Source organism: Myotis davidii, unplaced genomic scaffold (assembly GCF_000327345.1).
Source record: "Myotis davidii unplaced genomic scaffold, ASM32734v1 scaffold111, whole genome shotgun sequence".
Classification (NCBI taxonomy): Eukaryota; Metazoa; Chordata; class Mammalia; order Chiroptera; family Vespertilionidae; genus Myotis; species Myotis davidii.
Genome location: NW_006284347.1, coordinates 3,439,928 through 3,461,438, shown reverse-complemented (window position 1 = coordinate 3,461,438; position 21,511 = coordinate 3,439,928). Strand labels below are relative to the sequence as shown.

Sequence of the window (21,511 nt, the reverse complement as noted above, 5' to 3'; positions counted from 1 at the left end):
CAGATGTATCACTGGCAAGTATATTCTCCCATGCAGTGGGCTCTCTTGTTATTTTGTTGATGGCTTCTTTTGCTGTGCAGGAGCTTTTTATTTTGATCTAGTCCCATTTGTTTATTTTCTCCTAGGAGAAGTATCCATAAACATATTGCTACAAGAGATGTCTGAGATTTTGTTTCTTCTTTTTTTACTATATTTTTAATGTGCATCAATCTGAACCAGACTCTTTTTATGTGGTTTTATGTTTACAGCGTCACTGAACTCAGTGTTTACGGTCCTGCTGGTTTTGTCTACTGGTTTTGTTTTTTCTTAATTAATACCTCTTCCTTCTGGAAAATCTGGAAAATAAATGTAGAGAAGTATGAAGGTGGATATGAAAATCATCCATAGTCTCTACCATCCAGGGTGACACCTATTAACATTTTGTGTTTAAATAGGGATCTCCCTTCTCTTACTTAATTCTGCATATGAGACCTTCCCATTATCAAGGTTTTTTTTTTTTCAAAAAGAATGTTTTTAGCAACTATATAATGTTCCCATTTTATGGTTACACTGTAATTTATTTCATCTCTGTTGTTGGTCATGTTAGGCTATTTCAACAACGCTGCCTCCTGTAAATTATCCTAATGACAGCCCCCAGGGTGCTATTTGGTCCCAGTAGTTCAGAGATGCCTGCTGTTTGCTAATGAATGAAAACATATGAATAAACACTGATGGTGGCAGGGCAGACGGTGGTGTAGTAACAATGATAGGTAACATTCATTTCCTACTGACCATGGGCCAACACTTGGCTAATCCCTTGACATACTTTTTCTTATCTAATCCTCACTAACTTTGTGAGCTCCTATGACCACACCCCTTCCACATAAAAGGAAACCGAGACCCAAAGGGGTTAGCTTTCCCAAGGTCCCTCGGCTTCTGAGTGGACTTGAAGCCATGACTGTTTGACCTCAAAGCCTGTGTTCTTTACCTAAATCCACGTTGTGTAGCCACAAGACTGGGCTCAGATCCCATTCCAGTACTTGCCTTGTGCCAGTCACTTTAATCCTCTGGTACTTGGATGTCTCATCTATTAAAAGGGAGCAAAACACAAGAATCTGCCCGGTGCCTCTCCCAGGATCAGCATGAGGGTCAGATGTGCTGGAGGCCACACAGCGGGAAGGTGTCATTTGTCGGTTTAAGTTAAATGTTCTCCTCAAGCCTTACATGAGATACTCCCCCACAGGGCTGCTGGAGAACATTTTCTGGTCCCAGCCGTAGCCGCTGAACATTTTGGCTTAACCCATTGTCGTGGCAACATAGAAATGTGTTTTCCTCGTAGAGCCCCTAGCTTCCAGCCCATTTGATAATAAACTGTCTGTTACAAAATAGCAAGAAGTTCCTGGCTGGAGCTCTTTTTTTGGAGCGTGTTATCTTTGGCTGGAGAGACCTTCTGTTTTTTGGAAAAGGTGGGGGAGCACCCTGCGGAACAGGCAGCATTAACAAACCAAATCCGTTCCATCGCGCCTCACCTGCTGGGCTTACATTTCCTCTGACACGTGCCCCACCTGACAGACAGCCCCCTGTGCACCTGCAGCATCTTTTCCACACACCAACTCGGCATAAACACGAGCACCCGTTTCCTCGGTCTGCACTATCTCTGCCTGTTACGGCCGTTGTTATTGTAGCTGCTAGGTTTTTGACTCATGTGCTAGGCAGCATTCCCTCATGGAAACTCTTGCTTGTCCTGGAACGTTTTTTATTCCAGACCCAGAACCCCACCACCATGCCAGGCGGGGGATCTATGTCTGTGTTTCTGTTTTCTATGCAGTTCCTCCCAAGGCTAGGTCCCTCTTTCCGAAGTGAGCCCCTGCTGGCCACCGTAGACCACTGTTTCTCACCCCGGGGACAGCCAGCAATGTGTAGCGATGTGTAGGTTGTCATAACAGGGGCGGGGCACTACTGGCATCTAGCGATTAGCGGTAAGGGTACTGCAGAACATCCTGTAATACACAGGGCAGCCCCTCACCAGAAAGAATTTTCTGGTCCAAAATGTTAGTGGACATTTCAGAAGTAGCCTGAAACTCCTCTGTTTGGGTGCATGCACCCCACCACACTTGAGTCTTACCCAAGAGCAGTGGTTTTCAACCTGTGGGTTGTGACCCCTTTGGCGGTCGAACGACCCTTTCACAGGGATCGCCTAAGGCCATCCTACATATCAGATATTTCCATTACGATTCATAACAGTAGCAACATTACAGTGATGAAGTAGCCACGAAAATAATTTTATGGTTGGGTCACAACATGAGGAACTGTATTTAAAGGGCCAGAGGGTTGAGAACCACTCTCCTAGAGGAAGCAGAGCAGGATATTGGTTAAAAATTGGGGGGAGGAGAGGTTGGACTGAAATAGACCAGACCTAGGTGTCATTCTGAGTTCACCATTGACTGGGGTTTAAATTCTGGAGCACTGTTCATTAGCTGTGTGACCTTGAGCCAAGTGTCACCCTCTCTGAACCTCACGTTTCCCCAAGTGCAAAACAGTGCCCAGCACATAGCGCGTGCCATTCATTCATTAGGCACCCTCTCTGAGCCTCAGTTTCCTTATCATAAAATAGGAATAAATTCCCACCTTGCAGGGCGGTTGTGAGGATCGGAGAGAACTCACCAGAAGTGCTAAGCGTGGGAAGCACATAACGGCCCCTGTGTGACATACATGGTAAACATCATCCTGTCCCTTCCCCTTAGCACCCTAGCCCAGCAATCACCAAGGAAACACAAAACGAGGAATCCTTAGCAACAGAGCTCACCTGGTATGGCTCACATCTCTTTTCTTCTTCAAACCGCAACAGAAGAAAATCTCCAACTCTCTGTGAAGGTTTTCAATAAATACATAAAAATATGCCCAATCTGACATTCAAAACATGACCCGGAAATTAAGGAGGTAAGGTTGTTTTTCCTGTTAGGTTGATCATAATGTCCTGCTGATGAGAGTCTGGAAAAAGTGTACTGTCGTGTCGTGTGCCTTTCTGGGACAGACTGTTTGGAGGTCAACTTGGCAGCACAGAGCAAATGTTAAAATGTTGATTTTCTTAAACAAGGACTTCTACTTGAGCATTCCGCCTTACAGAAATACCAGCACAGATAGGGAAAGGATGTTCACTGAGGCACTTTCTGTAATAGCCAGACACGGGAAAGGACCTAAATGTCCATCAGTTGGAGTTTGTTTGAGTCCATGTGGTCCACCCAGACATTGGATACTAACTCGTCCGCCATTAAAAAAGAGTGAGCCCCGGCCAGGTGCTCGGTTGATTGGAGCATTGTCCTGTACAACGGAAAGGCTGCGGGGTCAGTCCTGGTTGGGGCCCAGACCGAGACTGCAGGTTCCATTCCTGGTTGGGGTGCGTACAGGAGGCAACCGAATGATGTTTCTCTCACATCTTCTCTCTCTCTCCTTTCCTCCCTTCCTCTCTCTCTAAAATCTCAGGTGAGGATTAAAGAAAAAACAAAGAATGAGTGACTTTGGGTGATGGAATGTTTTGGAACTAGATGAAGACGGTTGCACAACATTATGAATATACTAAAGGCCACTGAATGGTTCACTTGAAATACTGTTCATTTTATGTTGTGTGAAGTTTCACCTCAATAAATTATTATTATTATTATCATTATTATTATTGGTAATCCTCACCCAAGGATATTTTTCCAGTGATTTTTAGAGAGTGGAAGGGAGGAAGTGGGGGCAGGGGAGAAACATCAATGTGAGAGACACATTAATTGGTTGCCTTTTGCACAAGCCCCGGCAAGGGCTGGGGATTGAACCAGTAATCGAACCTGAGACCCTTCAGTGCCAGGGCCAACACTAACCACTGAACCACTGGCTAGGACGATAAATTATTTTTTAAAAAGTCAGTCTTTTATACTAACACAGAAAGACATTGTTAAATGAAAAGATAAAACTTTGTTTTCTGTGAATGTTAGCAAATGTGAAGAAAAGGTTTGACAGGATCTAGAACAAACTTAATAGCATTCACTTCTACTAATTGGACTTGGAAAAATGAGAGGGTTTGTACTTAATTTGTTTTTACACTTTTTAAAAAATTCTTTATTGTTGAAAGTTTTACGTATGTCTCCTTCCCCCCACCATTGACTTCTCCCCGCCCACTCCCACCTCCCAGCGCATGCCCTCACCCCCCGCCCACGTACTTAATTTTATATACTTTTGTAACGTATGAGAATTTAAAGTTAGCATAAGTTACTTTCAAACTGTGGGTGGGGAGGGGGATTTTGAAGTTGGTCAGGCACTAACAGGTGGGCCGTTGATTCTCTCAAGTGAAAGTGGAAAATGTCTTTCATTTGAATCTGTTTTTTGTGTGTTCCTCTCTCTGCTCTTTAACTCCCCTTTCCCCCAGGCTGGGATCAGAACCACTAACTGAGATGAGTGGGTTATTTGATGACTCACTTTGCTTGTTTTGACCTTTCCGTGCCTGTGGCTAATTGATTCTGCGTGCTGGGGAGCTGCAACATTAGTCTGCTCCCTCTTTCAGAAGGGCCTGTTTTCAGGAGCTCACGAGGATTCATGAGATACCATTAGTGAACTGCGTATTTGGAGCAAGTACTTTCTTGACCAGCCCGGGGCTGGCCCAGCAATCGTGAGCTCGAGCTCGTTAATGAGCCCAGCAGCTCAGGGATGTCAGCCTAAGGAGCTGTGTTGCTACTTGCAGACAGAACTGGCTTCCTGCTGGTAACACCCTGAGGTCCCTTGGAAATTTCTTTTTACATTTTCTCTTACTCATTTTTCTTGAATTACAAAAATTTGTAAACTAGGTTAAAAATTACCTATAATGTAGTCAGGTAAAAAAAAAAATAGAGTTTTGTTGCATCCCCTTTATATCTTTGCTCATGTGCATTTCGTTCATGATCATAAACTGTTCATATAATGATTTTTTAAAAATTTTTTTATTGATTTCAGAGATGAAGGGAGAGAAATAGAAATATCAATGATGAGAGAGAATCATTGATCGGCTGCCTCCTGCACACCCCACACTGGGGATCAAGCCCACAACCTGGGCATGTGTCCTGACCATGAATTGAACTGTGACCTCTTGGTTCCTAGGTCAACACTCAACCATGCCAAACGGGCTGATATACTGATTTAATCTTTTTGCATAGAAGAGATTTTCAGCTGTTAAAATTGTCTGTTAAATTAGCTCAGAATTGTTTTAATGACTACATAATATTCCATTAAGCAGATGAGTATACCTTATTTAGCAATGTCCTCATGTGAATAGTTGTCTTAAAATTTTCTTTTGTAAATTTTGTTGAATCTCAAAATATTTGGAAGCTACCTCATAATGTCTTAGTGAGGATGACATATATGTCACATATAAAATCAATTCTAGCCCTCAGTAAACTTATAATTCAGAGCAGGTGACCACTAAGTATAATAAAATGTGATTGTTACTGTATCAGCAATATGTCCAAATTGCTTTAGGAGAGCATGGGAAGACATTGGTAAAACCTTCCTAGGGGAGGTATTTGAGTTATATCCTGAAGACAGTCAGGAATGAACTAGGTAAGAAATGACAGAAAAGCTTTCTAGGAAGAGAAAACTTCTTGAAAGAAGCACAGAAGATGGCAAGGCATGATGCATTTAGGGAATGGCAGATAGTCTAATAGGGCTAGAGATACCATAGTAGGGCTAGAGAATGGGTGAGTTGCAGGAAGTGATACTATATACATGCATGCTCTGGTCCGATTATAAGAGGCATTCTGTACCACACTGAAGAGTTGCAAATTTACACTGAAGGCCATAGATATGTGGCCACATCCGTGGCAGGGAGCACTTGCTAAGTAAGAATGTGGGGTGTTTTGTTTTTTAATATTTTTTTTTATTGATTTCAGAGAGGAAGGGAGACAGGGAGAGAGAAAGAAAGAGAAACATCAATGATGAGAGAATCATTGATCGGCTACTTCTTCACACCCCCTACTAGGGATCAAACCTGCAACCCAGCCATGTGCCCTGACCAGGAATCAAACCGTGACCACCTCCTGGTTCATAGATCAATACTCAACCACTTAGCCACACTGGCCAGGCAAGAATGTGGTTTTTGAGCCCAGCAACACCTCATTACTTTAGCAAGCTTTCTAATAAGTGTGTTGAAATCTTCTAGGCTGAAGGCTGAATATGATGCACATAGCTTTCTTCTTGATCATTTGTATTTGTTAAGAGAAAACACCGTGGTAGCATGTTTCAGCCCTAAGGGTGCACTTTGGGTGCTTAGACCACCCCAAAATCTACTGGGACCTCTTTGGAAAATAACTCGGGGACAGGCATCATTTGATTGATATTTAGTATGTGCATTAGTTGGTATTTTTAAGTTGACAGAACCTTAACTGAGATGAATGCAAACTGAAAGGAGAATGTATTAGCGCCTTAGTCTGAGAGTGGCTCTTCCTGGCTTCAAGCACAGTAGGATCCGGGGACTCTAACCATGTGGATAAAGCTTGTTCCCTCCCCCCCTTCCTCCGTTGGTGTCTCTCTCCATCCTTCATTCTGTGTCCCTTTATTCTTTCCTATATCAACCGACTCTTCTCTGTGACCAGGGAGAGTAGCTGCAAAAAACTCCTGCTTATGTTAACTCTTGGAGTTCACCATCCCAAAAAAATAAAGAGTCCTTCACTCTTCCTCCCATGATTCATGAAATTTCAGGGAATCACATGCCCCTTCCAGAACCAGGGTGGAGTACTCTGATTGGCCAGGTCTGGGGGAGCCCAACCAAAGTGAGTGAGTAGAATAGCAAGGAGAGTGGGCTTCTGTTCTTAGAAGGAGGAGGAGAATAGGAGTAGAATCCTTTAAGGACATCGACTACTGTTCATTGTTGTTCTTCAGGAGAGTGGAAATGTTTAATGGAAAAACATTAAACATTGCTTGTCTGAGAGCTGCCTTTGTGCATGCTCTCGTGTTTATCCAGATCGTGGGTACTCCTGGCACGTGCGTGCGGGAAAGTGGCCCCTTGCCCAATTTTCCTTAGCACGTAGGCTCAAGACAATGCCCTCCTTCCCAAAAGGCCTCTGGCATTGTCCTCTCTTTCTTGCAGATGTCTGATTTATGTTCTGTCAGGGGCAGGAAGCTGCTCGAGTGATCCACCCAGCCCTGCGGCCCCCGTGACGGTTTGTTTTTCTTATTGTTCAGCGTTCCATTAGCTTCCGCAGCGAGAGCCGTCCTGACATCCTCACCCCCCGGCCCTGGTCCAGAAATGCTGCCCCCTCGAGCACCAAGCGGCGAGACAGCAAGCTGTGGAGTGAGACCTTCGACGTGTGTGTCAATCAGATGCTCACATCAAAGGAAATCAAACGTCAGGAGGTAGGCGTGGGGCCCACGGAGTTGACCGTGTGCCTGGCGGCAGGTACACTGCAGGTCTCCACCCCTTTTCCACATCCATTCTCCTTGGCATGTGTAGAAGGAAGACAAATGGGGGTGTCAGACCTTTTAAGGAACCGAGAAACCAGCATTCAGCTGGGTGGGTGTGGCCCCACTTGAAAAAGAAACTGATATGAACATCTGGATTTACACAGAAGGTGAATTGGGACGTGTCTATTTTCGATCCTGGAATTCACAAAAAATAATCATAATCATTTAGCGATATTTTAATAGCAACTTCTGTAATATTTTAAAATATTCAGTTAATGAAACTTTGATTCAGTGTTGTGGAAAACTCTTCTGGGGAATGCAGTTAATTTCATTTCCGATAAGTTTTCTGTACCAATAGCCCTACATGGCTGTGATCATATTACCCTTTATGGAGAGTTCATTCTGTGCCAGGCTGTGCTAAATACTTCAAATGTGCATCATCTTGTGAAATCCTTAGAATTTATATTTTTTGAGGCAAATTTGACCTTGGAAAAGGGAGTACTTGAAAATTTTCTAGGTTTTTGACTCAGCAATTCTTTTCTAGGAATCTGTCTGCCAGGCACACTTATACACAGATGAAAAGATGTACGTGTGAGCTCATTCATCACAGTAACATTTATAATAGTGCCAGAAACAGCCTGAACATCTATTACCAGGGAGTGGTTAAATAATGAATGTCCATACATGGAATTCTTTGTAGCTGTAGAAACACACAAAAAGTGCTGATATGTATGAATGGCTAAGTGGATAAAGCAAAGCACAAAATTGGGTGAAGAGTATGCTTCTATTTATGTGAAATAAGAGGGAAGGAAAAATGAACATATGTGTTTTTAAGTATATTTGCTTTTAAAACATTAAAACCTAACCCACACCTGCAACCTATGTTCATGTTGACCAATATCACCCCAATCAATTTAATAAATAAGTAATTTTTTAAATTTAAAAACATATAACATTTCTGGAAGGAACACAAGGAACTAGTAACATTGTTGCCTCCTCAGAGGGGAACTGGGTGGTTGGAAGGAGGTGAGAGAAAGTTTTCAGCAAGTATAAATTTGTGCACTCTAAATTTTGAACCTAAGCAATGCATTATCTATTTTAAAATGAGTAAATAAAGCATTTACTTGCACTCAAAAAGTCCTGTGAGGAAATATGGCAAGGTCTTAATGATGGTTAACGAGATGATATTATGGGCATTCAAAAAATTTTTCTCTTTATATTTTTCTGTGTTTTCCGAGGATGACTAGTGTGCATGTATTACTTGTACAGCCTGTTAGTGGGAAGGAAGGAGGGAGGGACTGATTCTGCAGGTGAGGAAATCAGCTAGCACAGTGAGCACCAGAAAATTGCAGAGCCATCCTCTGAACCCAGGTCCTGTCCTATTCCAAAGCCCTTGGTCTGCACGGCGACACTGTGCTGCCCCCCACAGATAACTGACTGTGGCCTAGCCCATTGTGGAGTTCTGTGATTTTCCTCTTCTGGGGTCACATTTGGTCAGACAGTCAGGCTATTTACGTGAGCTCTAGTAAAACAGGTGTACAAGGTGAGAAAGGCCCAAGTAAAGGCTAATTAAGGATGTTGTGCCAATGCACTTCCTGGTTCTGTAGTTATGTAAGATGCCACCATTCAGAGAAGCTGAAAAGGCTGTGTACTGGACTTCTCTGTACTATTTGCTTAACTTCACACATGAGTCTATATTTCAAAATAAAAGATTAAACAAAAAAGAGTAGCAGGAGGGCATGGCATCAAGGCCTTGCTGGGCCTCGGAGGGACACTATGTACTGGGCCCCAGCGAGTGTCCAGCTCCACCAACCCCGGGAATGGAGGGGTTCTCCACCCTTCTCACTTCTGCCCTGTCATCTAAAAGAAATGTAGGAGTCCCCGAACTAGCACCACCAACATGGAGTCTTTTCATAATGTAATGCTTGCCACCATTTAGACTCCCAGGGGAGAGTGGAAGAGCATTCTGCACACCACAGCCTTTAAATTATGATGGCTTAATAGAGCCAAATTAGACATGGTCCCTTTATGCACTCTTGCACATAGCCGGCTCCTGTAATTTTATTTATTGTACCGTGTAGGCCTGCAAAGTAATTGAGAATGAATTAACTTCACCGGACATTTAGAGTGATAAAATATTAGACTCTTCCTATAATTCCAGCCTCAGGACAAGAGTTGATAGGCAATGCTTTCCATTGAGATGCACCTTATGTTGAGTAGAAGGAAGATAAATTGTGATGGCCCAATTAATAATACTGCCACATCCATCACTGAGAGCAGACCCTGAATCCTTCACTGTGATTGCCACTCAAACGAACTCGTATCCGTGGCTCAATCTGTAATTATTTTACCTAAAATAGTCCCCTCTTGTTTGGCTGCATCAGAGATCTATAACATGAAAGATGATTTGTTGGATTGGAAACATATGTTGGAACCCCCTTTATCCCACAAACAGATAAGCACATTATACAGAAGTTTTGCAAAATCTTTCCTTTGTAGCTTTTAGCCACTCGATACATTTGCTGCAGGTCAATTTAACTTTTTAAGAATCCTTTAAAAATACTTAAGAAGTAAGTAGATTTGGAGCTTTGAGCACTGTTCGAATTTGGTCTCATAAATGAGATGCTTCAGTGGATGTATTTTATCTTTCCTCGCAGGCGATCTTTGAGCTTTCCCAAGGAGAAGAAGACTTAATAGAGGACTTGAAATTGGCAAAAAAGGTAAATTTAAATCCAGTGGTCATGTGAGTCACCTCATGTTTTTTCCCTCTAACTTCACAATTCTAAGGTTGTCTTTATTAGCACTCTTTTTATGACTAAGGTTCATCCAAAAGAACCTGCACAAACCAAGCAGTGGGGGAAATGGCTCAAAACAAGAAGCTCTCTGGACCTGGCACCTTTAGGGGTTCTCCTCTGCATGCTTCTAGTGCACCTCAAAGAATACTTCAGTTTAATCGGAAAGTGTTGGTGGAGGCCTGGCTTTACGTATGTTTTGTTGTCTTAGAAGTTTCACGTGCAGGGCCTCCTTATCCACGGGAGAGAAAGTGTAGATGGTCTGAAACTGGAATTGTGTGTTAGAAATAGTCATTTGAATCTCATAAGTGGATAATACAGTTAAGTGAGTCACTTGTGTACTATCATGTCAGTTAGGGTCTTTTATATGGAAACTAGAGGCCCAGTGCACAACATTTATGCACTGGGGAGGGGGAGTCCCTCAGCCCGGCCTGCGCCCTCTTGCAGTCTGGGAGCCCTCGGGGGGATGTCAAACATCCTTAGCGCTGCCACGGGCTTCTGGCTGAGCGGCACTCCCCCTCTGGGAGTGCACTGACCACAGGGAGGCAGCTCCTGTGTTGAGCGTCTGCCCCCTGGTGGTCAGTGTGCATCATAGCAACTGGTCGTTCTGCCGTTCAGTCAATTTGCATATTAGCCTTTTATTATATAGGATTTGTTTTTTAATCACATTATGTGTGATAAAATGGATGAAACCCATGCTTTGTAGTCTATGTAGCCCTTTTTTTTTTCTTTTCATTCTCACCTGAGGATATTTTTCCCATTGATTTTTTTAGAGAAAAAGGAAGGGAGGGAGAAAGGGGAAGAGGGAAAGAAATATTGATGTGAGAGAGACACATCAATTGGTTGCCTTCTGCACCTGCCCTGACTAGGGCTGGGGATCAGACCTGCAACCCAGGTATGTGCCCTTGACTGGGAACCAAACCCAGGACCCTTCAGTGCATGGGCCAATGCTCTAACCACTTAGCCATACCAGTCAGGGCTTGAACTATTTCTTAAACATGTATTTAACTTTCCATGTGTTTTTCTTATCTTCCCAATTAGCTTTATAAATCTTGAAGGCAGAGACTGTGCCATCTGAGTCTTTGTATTCTATTACAGTACCCTGGAAATAATTGGGTGTTCTTGTGGGTTAGTTATCATTAATAAGAGGTGGTAATAATGTAAAATTTTAAAACATACAAATTAAATCTGCTCTATACTTAGGATTTGTGCCCTTTCCTAGATGTATGATACACTAGAATTTTTTTTAAAAAAAATCTACTTTGATTTATGAACAACCACAAAAGGCTCAAGGCAATGCTGGATTCCCATCTGCTCCAGCCACACCCATCTGCTGTTTCTGCAGCATTATGGGAGAAGCTGTTGGGGAGAGCCAAATATTTTGTTATTCTCAGGGCCTCTCAGGAACCATTTACATGAACAACTTACTTCCTCCGAGTTTAAATGTTTGCTTCCATCTCTTGTGGTTCTTGCACAGGCCTATCACGACCCCATGCTGAAACTCTCCATAATGACAGAACAGGAGTTGAATCAGATTTTTGGAACACTGGACTCTCTAATTCCTCTACATGAAGGTATAATTTTGTTCCAAGGATGCGTTGTGACTTGTAGCCTTAATTGAGCTGTCTTATACAAGTCATGATTATGTAATAATGTGAGTAACCCAGAGCCTACCTCCAGCCTCCTTCATATTTGAATGCCTAACAAAGTAAGCGTTCTGTTTGTTTACCAGAGCTCCTTAGTCAGCTTCGAGATGTCCGGAAACCTGATGGCTCAACTGAACACGTCGGTGCCATCCTCGTGGGCTGGGTAAGAAAAGTTCTCTGGTCTTGATTGAAGATAAATTTCAATAATTTAAATGGAGTTTCATATTAGCTAGACTTCTCTTTTTATTAACAAACCCCGATTTCACACCAGAAACAAATAAAACAGCAAATTCCTAGTAAAATTTATCATTATCGTTAGGCTGTAGCTCTTCAAAGCAGGGAAATAATTTTTTTTCTTATTACACATTTACTGCATTTAAAGAGAACATGCCCCTTTATTTCAATAAAATAAAGTAACATTAGTTAATGTTCTATTTAAGCCAATTATAATATAATTATTACCAATTCTGTTCCAGTACAAAGTTAGGGACATATTCCTATCCATCATCATAAAAAAACTTTTAAATATTTTTAAAAATATATGTTTATATTGATTTTTTAAGAGAGGGATGAAGGGACAAAGAGAGAGAAACATTGATGTGAGAGAGAAACATCCATCAGTTGCCTCCTGAAAGCACCCAATCAGGGATTGAACCAGAAACCAGGGTAGGTGCCCTGACGGAGAATCAAACCTGTGACCTCTTGGTTCATGGGTTTAAGCTCAACCACTGATCCACACTGGCCAGGGCCATAAAAAACACTTTTATTCAGGCTGTCAAAAACCTCTTACAGCCAAATGTAGTTTCATAAACAAGGTGATAACTAAGTGTTGTTGTTGTTTAGCATATATCTGATTCTAAGTAACTTCATAGAATGCTGACCTTCATCTCAGTATCACCCCTTTTCTTTCCTAATTGAAGAGACCAGCTGCGACCTTAGATCAGGGCTCCTAAATGTATGGTCCTGGGCTGAAGGTGTGTTTTATTGGGTCCATAAGGTGGCTGTTCATTTGACTGATGTATTTTAGACCGGGCATGTACTCTGCATTTTGCCACAGGCCCCATCACTCCTATGGCATGCTTCTGTTTCCCTCTGTGAATGCTTGAGTGTTCTACCCCAGCCCCAGGTGTTTTCCATTTGTTATGAACCAGGTCGTGAAAGCAGAGTACTCTGATGACTTCTTCCAGTCAGGATTAGGCCTCTCATCCTTCTGTTCCGCACAATGATCTAGAACAGGGCTGGGAACCTTTTTTTCTGCCAAGGGCCATTTGGATATTTATAACATCATTCCCAAGCCATACACAATTACCAACTTGAAATTAGCCTGCTCTGTGTGGTCAAACATTTAATTAACTCACCCCTAATGCTTTCACAGGGCCAGACCAAATGATTTTGAGGGCCTTATAATGGCCCGCAGGCCAGACGTTCCCCACCCCTGATCTAGAAAATAGGCAGATAGTGCCACAACAGCAAGGGTTAGGGTCATCTGCTGTTTGGAGAATGTTGTGAAGGTTATGCGCTCTACTCTTACCATGTGCGTTCTCTTTATCCAGTTCCATTTGTATTTGTGTTTTAGCCTTCCCAAAACCTTCTGGTTCCTAAGTTTTGACATGGATCTCTTATAGTAACTTATGCTTCTCAATTACTGCCTTGATCCAGAAACTTTGAGGGTTTCATGACTTAGCTAGCGTTAGTTAGGGAGTCAATTTTAGCAGAGAGGCTGAAATATCCCAAGGGCTTCTGAAAGGCAAGTAATGTTCTCATATGAATAATTTAGAAAATGTGCTTCAGTATTTCAGGAGAGGTCATTCATCTTATATTTTTGACTTTCATTTTATTATAAGCTGTGGTAGATGTTTTAACTTCTTTAGCCCACAAAGAAATTTCTCTAAAGAGAGCCAGACAGCTGGAGACAGAGAAGGTGCAATGAGAAGAGAGCGTGTGCTCACTGTGCTTACACTTCTGAGTCTGTGGGCTGCTTTGATGGGGGTCAGGGGCCAGGGAAACCCCACTCCAGAATCAGCGTGGTGACTGCTTTTTCTGATGAGATGGCAACATGGAACTGCATGGTTTCTTTAGACACCAACATACAAATTATCAGTTTGTATCAGAAGCAAAAGTACAGCCATTTGCCTTATTAATTTTTTTTTTCTGAAAGAAATGTTTGTCACTTCTATTAGAACATTGGTTTGCTCGAGGGGTAGCTTTTGCAGTCCTTTGGGCCCATTGCTACCTGCATCCTTCAGACACCAAGTGGGACTTGCAGCTTGAGGAGCAGCCTAAAATTAAACAACTGGCCCGTTGTTGCCAGACCTCATAGAAACGCTCCTTGTTTATCAGGCTGACGAGCTGTTAAACGTTTTCCCTCTTCTAACTACAGATGTGTCCGTGCGAGTGGGAACTGTAAACCAAAGGGTACATCTGTTTGAGTTCTGGTCTTTTTAACAGTACAAAATAAACATCTTAGTGGACTTTGAATGAGAAAAGTCAGAGCCCATTTGACCCATGAAAAATTGATTTATTCCCCCCATAAGAGAAAGAGTGGAAAAAAACCCTTTTAAACAAGTGAGTCTGCCAAGTGGGTTAGCCCTGACCAGTCCTTTTGACCTTTGAATGAATCAATTACTTTTACTTTGAAAGCCTTATAGGAGTGTGGGGGTTTTTTGTGTTTTGGTTTTTTTCAGGGAACCTCTCTGGGTACTGAAGATCAGTCTCCCTGAGGGGTCAGCCTGCTCTCATCAGCCTCCCCATCATAAAGAAACAACTTCCCAAGTGACTTACCTTCACGCCAACCCTTTCTTCAGTAATAAAATAATTGATAAGCTCTCCAAGGCACAAGTTCTCATGTTAATTTGGGTCCTAATTCAATTTTAATTCCAAGGAGAGAGGTAGGGCACATGAAAGCAAAAATATAGATTTGTTCTGTGTCACTTTTCACAATGTTAGGGAGATAGAAGGAATTTCTAAAAAAAAAAAAAAAAAAAAAAAAGAGTTTCCCTTATAAATTCTTTCTTGGTAGTCTATTTAAAGAGATGGTGAGTGCAGAGCTTTGCAGGTGGGATGGGGAGAGAACACACTCAGACTGGTTTTGTCTCCAGCTGAGCATGTAGTCTTGCTTCTCTAAACCACAGTTTCTTCCATAAAAATATTCTAAGGATAAATAAAAATAATAGCTGGCCCTTACCGATTCTTAACCAGGAACCACATTCGTGCTACACTTTTTATTCTGCTTATTTAACTAAAGGAGAGGAGGACATTAGTCTATGCATTTTGTAAGTGGAGAAGCTGAGGCTCAGAAGGGTCACGTGACTAGTAACAGCCTGAGTTAAGGCTCTGAAACGATTCTCCCTGATCCCAGTCTGTCCTCTTAACCACTGTGTTGTCTGTCACCTCTCACATTTCGTATAAGTACACGTGTATGTAATTGGGAACCAAGATGTGTACCTTCTTCATTTCCTATCTAGCTATAGATCACCTGTGGCCTTTTCTAGTCCGTGGACTGCACCAGATAGCCTTGCAGGTCATGCCCAGGAAATGAGCACCCTGTCAGGTGTGAACACAGGGCCAGAGCCCGACTAGGTTGCCATGGCAGCAGGGGCGGCAGGATCAGAGAGTAATGGCTCATTGGGCAGCGAGCAGCAGTGTCTTTGGGGCCTCCTCACTAGTTACTGCTGCTTTCTTTCTCTGTAATGACCACATTAGACATTTCCAAGTCTCTTTAAAAGGCGAGGAAGTGGAAATGAAATTGAGAGGGCCTGAGGCTCCTTTTAATTAACTCTGAAAATCTAAATTACAACCCACAAACCACATCTGCTGTGTGTGTGTGTGTGTGTGTGTGTGTGTACACACGCGCGTGCGCACACCAGTTATTACTTTCATATACAAGGTTACGGAAAGAACTTCTGCAACTCTTTTTTAACACAAATAGAGGTTTTTCATAACATGTAAAGAAGGTAGACATTTCCAAGGAATATTAAACTCAACAGTGAACTTTTTAAACATTGCTTCCTTGGTATCTTTTTTTTTTATTTCAGTCACTGAAAAAATAATTTCAATAAGAGGTGTAAAAGAAGCAGCAGACTATTTAAACTTTGACCCATGGCTCAGATGCTGCCACGACTTATTTTTAAGCCGTGTTCCCAAACAATCAAATATTACCTAATCTGGTAATCCATTAAACATTCATTTATTTGTTAATTCAGAATGCAAACTGCTGTATAGTAGGCCCAGTGCAAAGTGCTGAGGATACAGAAACAAACGACTCTCACTGAATCCCACTGCAGAGCAGGTGTCGTGGTGGATGTGGCTTCATAGTCCGAGGGAGAGAAGCACACAGCAAGGCCGTTGGCTGCATTTTATTGCCTCCAGGAACTTTCTGGAAGCTGACAGCCAATGCATTAGGATGCATGGTATAGGGTGCCTCTTTGAAGGAGAAGTGGAAAAGGGAGGTGAGCAGCCCTTTCCCTGAGTCTCTGACTCTGTGTTTGCACGACTGGACTGATGGGACACATCAGAGAGATTAGTATTTTGCTGGAAGGAGAGAGTGGAGTTGAAGTGTTCCAAAGTCTTTAAGCTTAAGTTGTTTTTTGCGTGGTAGTGTGATGTTAACCAGTGGGTAGAGCCAGAACGACTTCTGGCCTGTCAGAACTAATTTAAAAGATTTTACTAAACGCTTCTTGCGTCAATTTTTTTTACTAATTACATTTTTGCTTTAACTTCTTGGAGTTCCTCATCATCTGTCCACCTTTGAATCAGTCAACCTTAACTTCACGTCGAGGTGCTTTTTCCAAGCTGTGCCAAGGGCTGGCTGTGGAGTCTGGCTGCTTGTTTTCTTTTTACGCTACTAAGTCTTCTAGATATGTTTCTTATGAATAATTTTAAAAGACAATTTGTAATAGGAGGTTCTCCCCTCACCAGATACTTTTGGAAGTTTAGGAAAATTATGAACTAATGCATATGCAATAATTTTAGTTCTTTTGTTTCTAGCTTAGATTGGCAGAAATGCAAACAAATTAGGATAGGGATCTTAACTATCAAGAAAGTAAACATGCAACTAAGACAATTACTTTGTGCAAGCAAATCGGAGCCAGAAAACACTGTTCCATTGTCATCTTGAAGATTCCACTGGGCTGTGTCCTTCAGCCTTTGCAGATAAAGGAATGTGGGCCAGGCCCGGAGACCAGTTAGGTTTTGTTCAGTCCCAGCAAGTGATGTCAATTGTAGCTCCAGTGATTGTAACACTCCAACCCTCTTCTCATGTTCCTTTCTTAGCTGCCTTGTCTCAGCTCCTACGACAGCTACTGCAGCAATCAAGTAGCCGCCAAAGCTCTGCTGGACCACAAGAAACAAGACCACCGAGTCCAGGACTTCCTTCAGCGATGTTTAGAATCCCCCTTCAGCCGCAAACTAGATCTGTGGAATTTCCTCGATATTCCAAGGAGCCGCCTGGTGAAATACCCTCTGCTCCTTCGAGAAATCCTGAGGCACACGCCGAATGATAACCCCGACCAGCAGCACCTGGAGGAAGCTGTAAGTTTTTTTCTTTTTCTCCTGCCTTATTATTTTCCCCCATGGGACGGGAGAGGATTAGGTAAATGGGTGAAGGAAGTCTCTGGGTACATGGGCTTCAGGAAACTTGAGTTCTAGGCCTGGCTCTGTTATCAACCATATATTTTTTTATTTTATTTTGCAAGTCACTTCTCCTCTCTCAGCTTCCTAACCTATAAAGTGTAGTGTTTACGTGCAATGCACTCTAAAGTTCCTTTGATGCTACAGTTTTTTGATTCTGCAATCTGTTTGTTAGCATTGCTGTGAGGGTCAAAATCTCTGTGGAGATGCTAAGTTGAATATCTTTGCCTAGTTAGCAAATTGGAGTTGCCTTTTTACCTGAGCCCCAAAGCCCATTTTTGAAGTCAGCACCCACTTTAAATGTAGCACCAATCAATTGGATGCAGGCCTCCAGTGAATGTTTATCAAGATGGGGGAAATGGGGTCTACATCATGAGAATAATGTGAACTGTGAGCATTCTGCCCAGAGAGCTGGGTTCTGATTGGGGTACTCGGCGGGGCAGGCAGGGGACGTGGCGGGCTGGAGGAGCAAGGGGCCTGTGCGGGGTGTGAAGATGTGGCAGGACAGGTCCTGCCTGGGCAGAGGCATGGAGCGGTCAGCCAGAGGTTGAGGATAGTCTGAGGAAACAGTGGGAGAGAAGGCAGAGGATGGGGGCTTGTAGCTGACTGTAGAGGATTTTAAATGTCAGTTGGAGACATTTTCTCGTTGTTGTGTTTTTGTTTTCTAAGTAGCTGGGATTCAGGTTCAAATCCCAACTCCATCGCAACAAACTGTGTAACCTTGGACAAGTCACCTCCTGGTCTGTAGGACGGGGGACAGACAAGGAGAGACTAGGGACAGTCTCTGGGTGCAGCTGCCCAGCTGTGCAGTCAGAGGAGCCTGCTCAGAGGTGGCAGTAGGCGTGGAGGCTAAGAGACCAGTTCATAGGGCTCGTTCCCTGACTGGGCCTGTGACAGTAGCAGAAAGAGGATGTGCGTTGGTGGTTTGAAAATCAGAAGCCTTGACCCTGCTGAGCACCCTGCCCATCTCCTCCCAAAGAAGGGGCTTCATAATGAGTAATAACAACAACAACAACAGTGATACCTGCAGACGTTTCTTGAATACCCAGTAAATCAGCCCTTAGTTCATCTTCAGAGTAGCCTATGAGGTAACTTCTTGTTAGGACCATTTTCTAGTTGAGGCTTGGAGGCGAAAACGGTTTGTCAGGTCCAGAACCGGCAAGGGATGGGGCTGCTGCCTGAACCTGTCAGTGTAGATTGCAAATCCAGGGCCGTTTCCACTTCCTTGTGATCCTATACCGCGGAGCGGAAAGCCTGGCTACCCTGGGCCCTGATGCCTTTGCAATTACAGAAAGCTGCCCACCAAGCTTTGCGGAGAGGCCTCACTGGTGCAGAGCTGGGCCAGTGCCTCCATGTAAGGACAGAGAAGAAAGAGAAAAGACGCTCCTGATTCATGAGGTGTCTGGCAGGCCCGACTTACACAGACCAGACCCCCAGTCCAGCACGATGGGGGATGCGGGCACCAGGGATGAGGCCCATCTCACTTCATCATGTCTGTTTTTATTACGGGGAAGAGTGCAATAGGGTTGCCTCCTTTCCATATTTCATCCCAGCCAGTGTGTGGTCTGCAGGAATGAAAGCAGAGGGAGCTCACGCTAGTCTAAATAATTACTTTTTTAAAGCACACAAGCTTGCTTACAGTTTTATTGTGAAGATTTCTTTTTAATATGCAGCATGAAAGAATAATACTCTGTGTATAAAAAACACCCAGTGAGCTAAAGCTTGAACTAAAAGGGAAAAAAGAATATGATTGTTTGCACCACTTTCCCTAGTGCATTAAAATGTGATGCCTTTCTCCGAAGTTGACTCTGCACCTGGTAATTCAGGCAGATTTGTGCACGAAGCATGGGAAACCCGCACTGGAAAATGTCTGCAAAGCAAGTCTTCTGAATGCCCACTTACACAATGTAGGCACGGCACTTTTTAATCTTCTTTTCAAAATCCTTGTGGCATTACCCCAGATGAGCAGAAATATTTAGCCCTGTACTCTTGGGAGCATGGTGAATGTTTGATAAACATAAATGTAGCTTAACTTACATGTTCCCTGAATAAAGTTTCCACCTATGAAAATGAAATTAAAAAAAAAACAGAGAACACTAAGTAAATTGCTTCTACACCAAGCGTTCAGTCCTGTGACTTAGATCTAAAGGAAGTCTTGCTGCTAATGCAATGCATCAAGTATCACATCGTTATTAGAATTTCTTAACAGTGTTTTGGAGGCTTGATAGAAATTTCCCCCAAAAGAGAAATTCTTAAAATAGGACTCTGTATATTCAGATATTCCGGGAGCTGGCTGTTTAATGTTTTAAATTCTCAGGATGGTTTCAGCCAGAAGATGATCCTGAAGACTGTCTCTTCCCTCTGCCAGTTGCTGTTCCCCAACTCCTATAACATAAAAAAATCACTGCAATCAGTGGGTAGAACAGTCCTGCTTTTGATGCAGCAGCAGTGAAGGCTGCTATTGTTGGTTCGTGTCAGGAGCCTGTGAGGAGATGCTCTTACCACCCAAGGGACTAGCCAGACAGAGCTTTCAGATTCCACTTTGAGGATGATGAGTCCAGCATATGTGGGCTTAATCCCTGTTCAGTTACCAGGTATCTCTCGTCATCTCCCTTTACCGGCCCCTTCCCTTTGATTTGATGAGAGATGCAACAATAAATTTAATTTAAATGTACAACTGCCATGACTGTTTGCTCTTGGCCGTCTACTATATTTAACTTGGTTCCTCGATGAAATTCTACAAAATAAATTCCTCTTAGGAACCAGTGCAGAGAGAGTAGACTCTGACGGTGTACAGGTGGCTATAAATACAAAATAAGATTTTTTAATAAAGCATATCCAGAGTTACTATTATAAATGTACATATAGAATAGGGAATAATGCTGATGGTTTCCATTGTTTTGTCTCTTTATACTTTCAAACACCAGAGGGAAAAAAGCACCTTTGAAAGTAGTCATAGCTGCCTAAGGAACCACGTGGTGTTTGAGTTTATTAATCTTCATGTGATATGCCAGCTCTTCAGTTCCTGAGTTAAATTAGGAAGTGAACACGTCTTTATGCCTGTGGTGCATCTTCCTTCTGGTTTCCTGGACCCTTGCAGGAAACCCAGAAAATTGACTCAAGTGCTGGTTAATGTCAGCTGCCCAGTTATACTTAATAATAATTAACTTATGTCATAACAATTAATGCTAAGATCTTTAAAAGCAAGGAAATATATGGATTCTATAACATATTAAAAATGTAATAAAATAAAAGGATAATGAATCAGTGGCTCAGGTACCTCCCATATAATATTTTTAAGCTTCTTGAGGATAGAGACCCTCCGATTTCTTTGAATGCACCTTATGTTAACAATGAACAGATGCTCAATGAACATTAGTTTAATTAAGTTAAAGGATGAGTCATAGCTTTAACATATTTTGTGCAATTTCTTTTTTTCTTTGTTTTTTTAAAGTAGCAGTAAATAATCTGTCATCTCTGAAAACCAAGAGGGGAGCCTGGCTCAGAGGTTGAGCATCAACTTATGAACCAAGAGGTCATGGTTTAATTCCCGGTCAGGGCACATGCCCAGGTTGTGGGCTCGATCCCCAGTAGCGGGCATGCAGGAGGTAGCTGATCAATGATTCGCTCTCATCATTGGTATTTCTATCTCTCTCTCCACCTCTCCCTTCCTTTCTGAAATCAATAAAAATATTTTTAAATAAACAAATAAAAATAAATAAATGATCTTTGAAACTCTCAATAGCTACAAAAGTATACAGATTATGCATCTGTTCATAGGCTACCGTCACCAGGCTTTAGCTCGGAGCCGTACGCTTTTCTGTCACACTCACGTGGATGTTCCAGTTATAACTGGTAGAAGTTTTCATCCAGTTGCTTTGAGAAGATCATTTCACTCGCATGTGAAAAATAATCACTTAACCGTCTTAGAGACAGTTCACAACACGTTAAAGACCTGGTCACTTTTTAGCTCTTTCAGTTAACACCACCACAAGGCAGTTGGGACTTTTGGTCTTTTCACTATTAGAGAACAGAGGAAGTCATTACTTTGCCTTT

At 42.6% G+C, this 21,511-nt stretch overlaps 1 protein-coding gene across 3 annotated transcripts in view; it reads left to right on the top strand.

Annotated features, from left to right (window-relative positions):
• Window positions 1–21,511, top strand: part of ARHGEF3 (Rho guanine nucleotide exchange factor 3) — a 61,086-nt gene that overhangs the window by 28,379 nt on the left and 11,196 nt on the right. For all 3 annotated transcript variants that reach the window (XM_006754686.2, XM_006754687.2, XM_006754685.2), the window contains exons 3-7: window positions 7,171–7,341; window positions 10,047–10,109; window positions 11,659–11,755; window positions 11,914–11,990; window positions 17,099–17,356. In XM_006754686.2, the coding sequence (XP_006754749.1) occupies window positions 7,171–7,341; window positions 10,047–10,109; window positions 11,659–11,755; window positions 11,914–11,990; window positions 17,099–17,356 (666 nt within the window). The remainder of the gene's footprint in view (window positions 1–7,170; window positions 7,342–10,046; window positions 10,110–11,658; window positions 11,756–11,913; window positions 11,991–17,098; window positions 17,357–21,511) is intronic.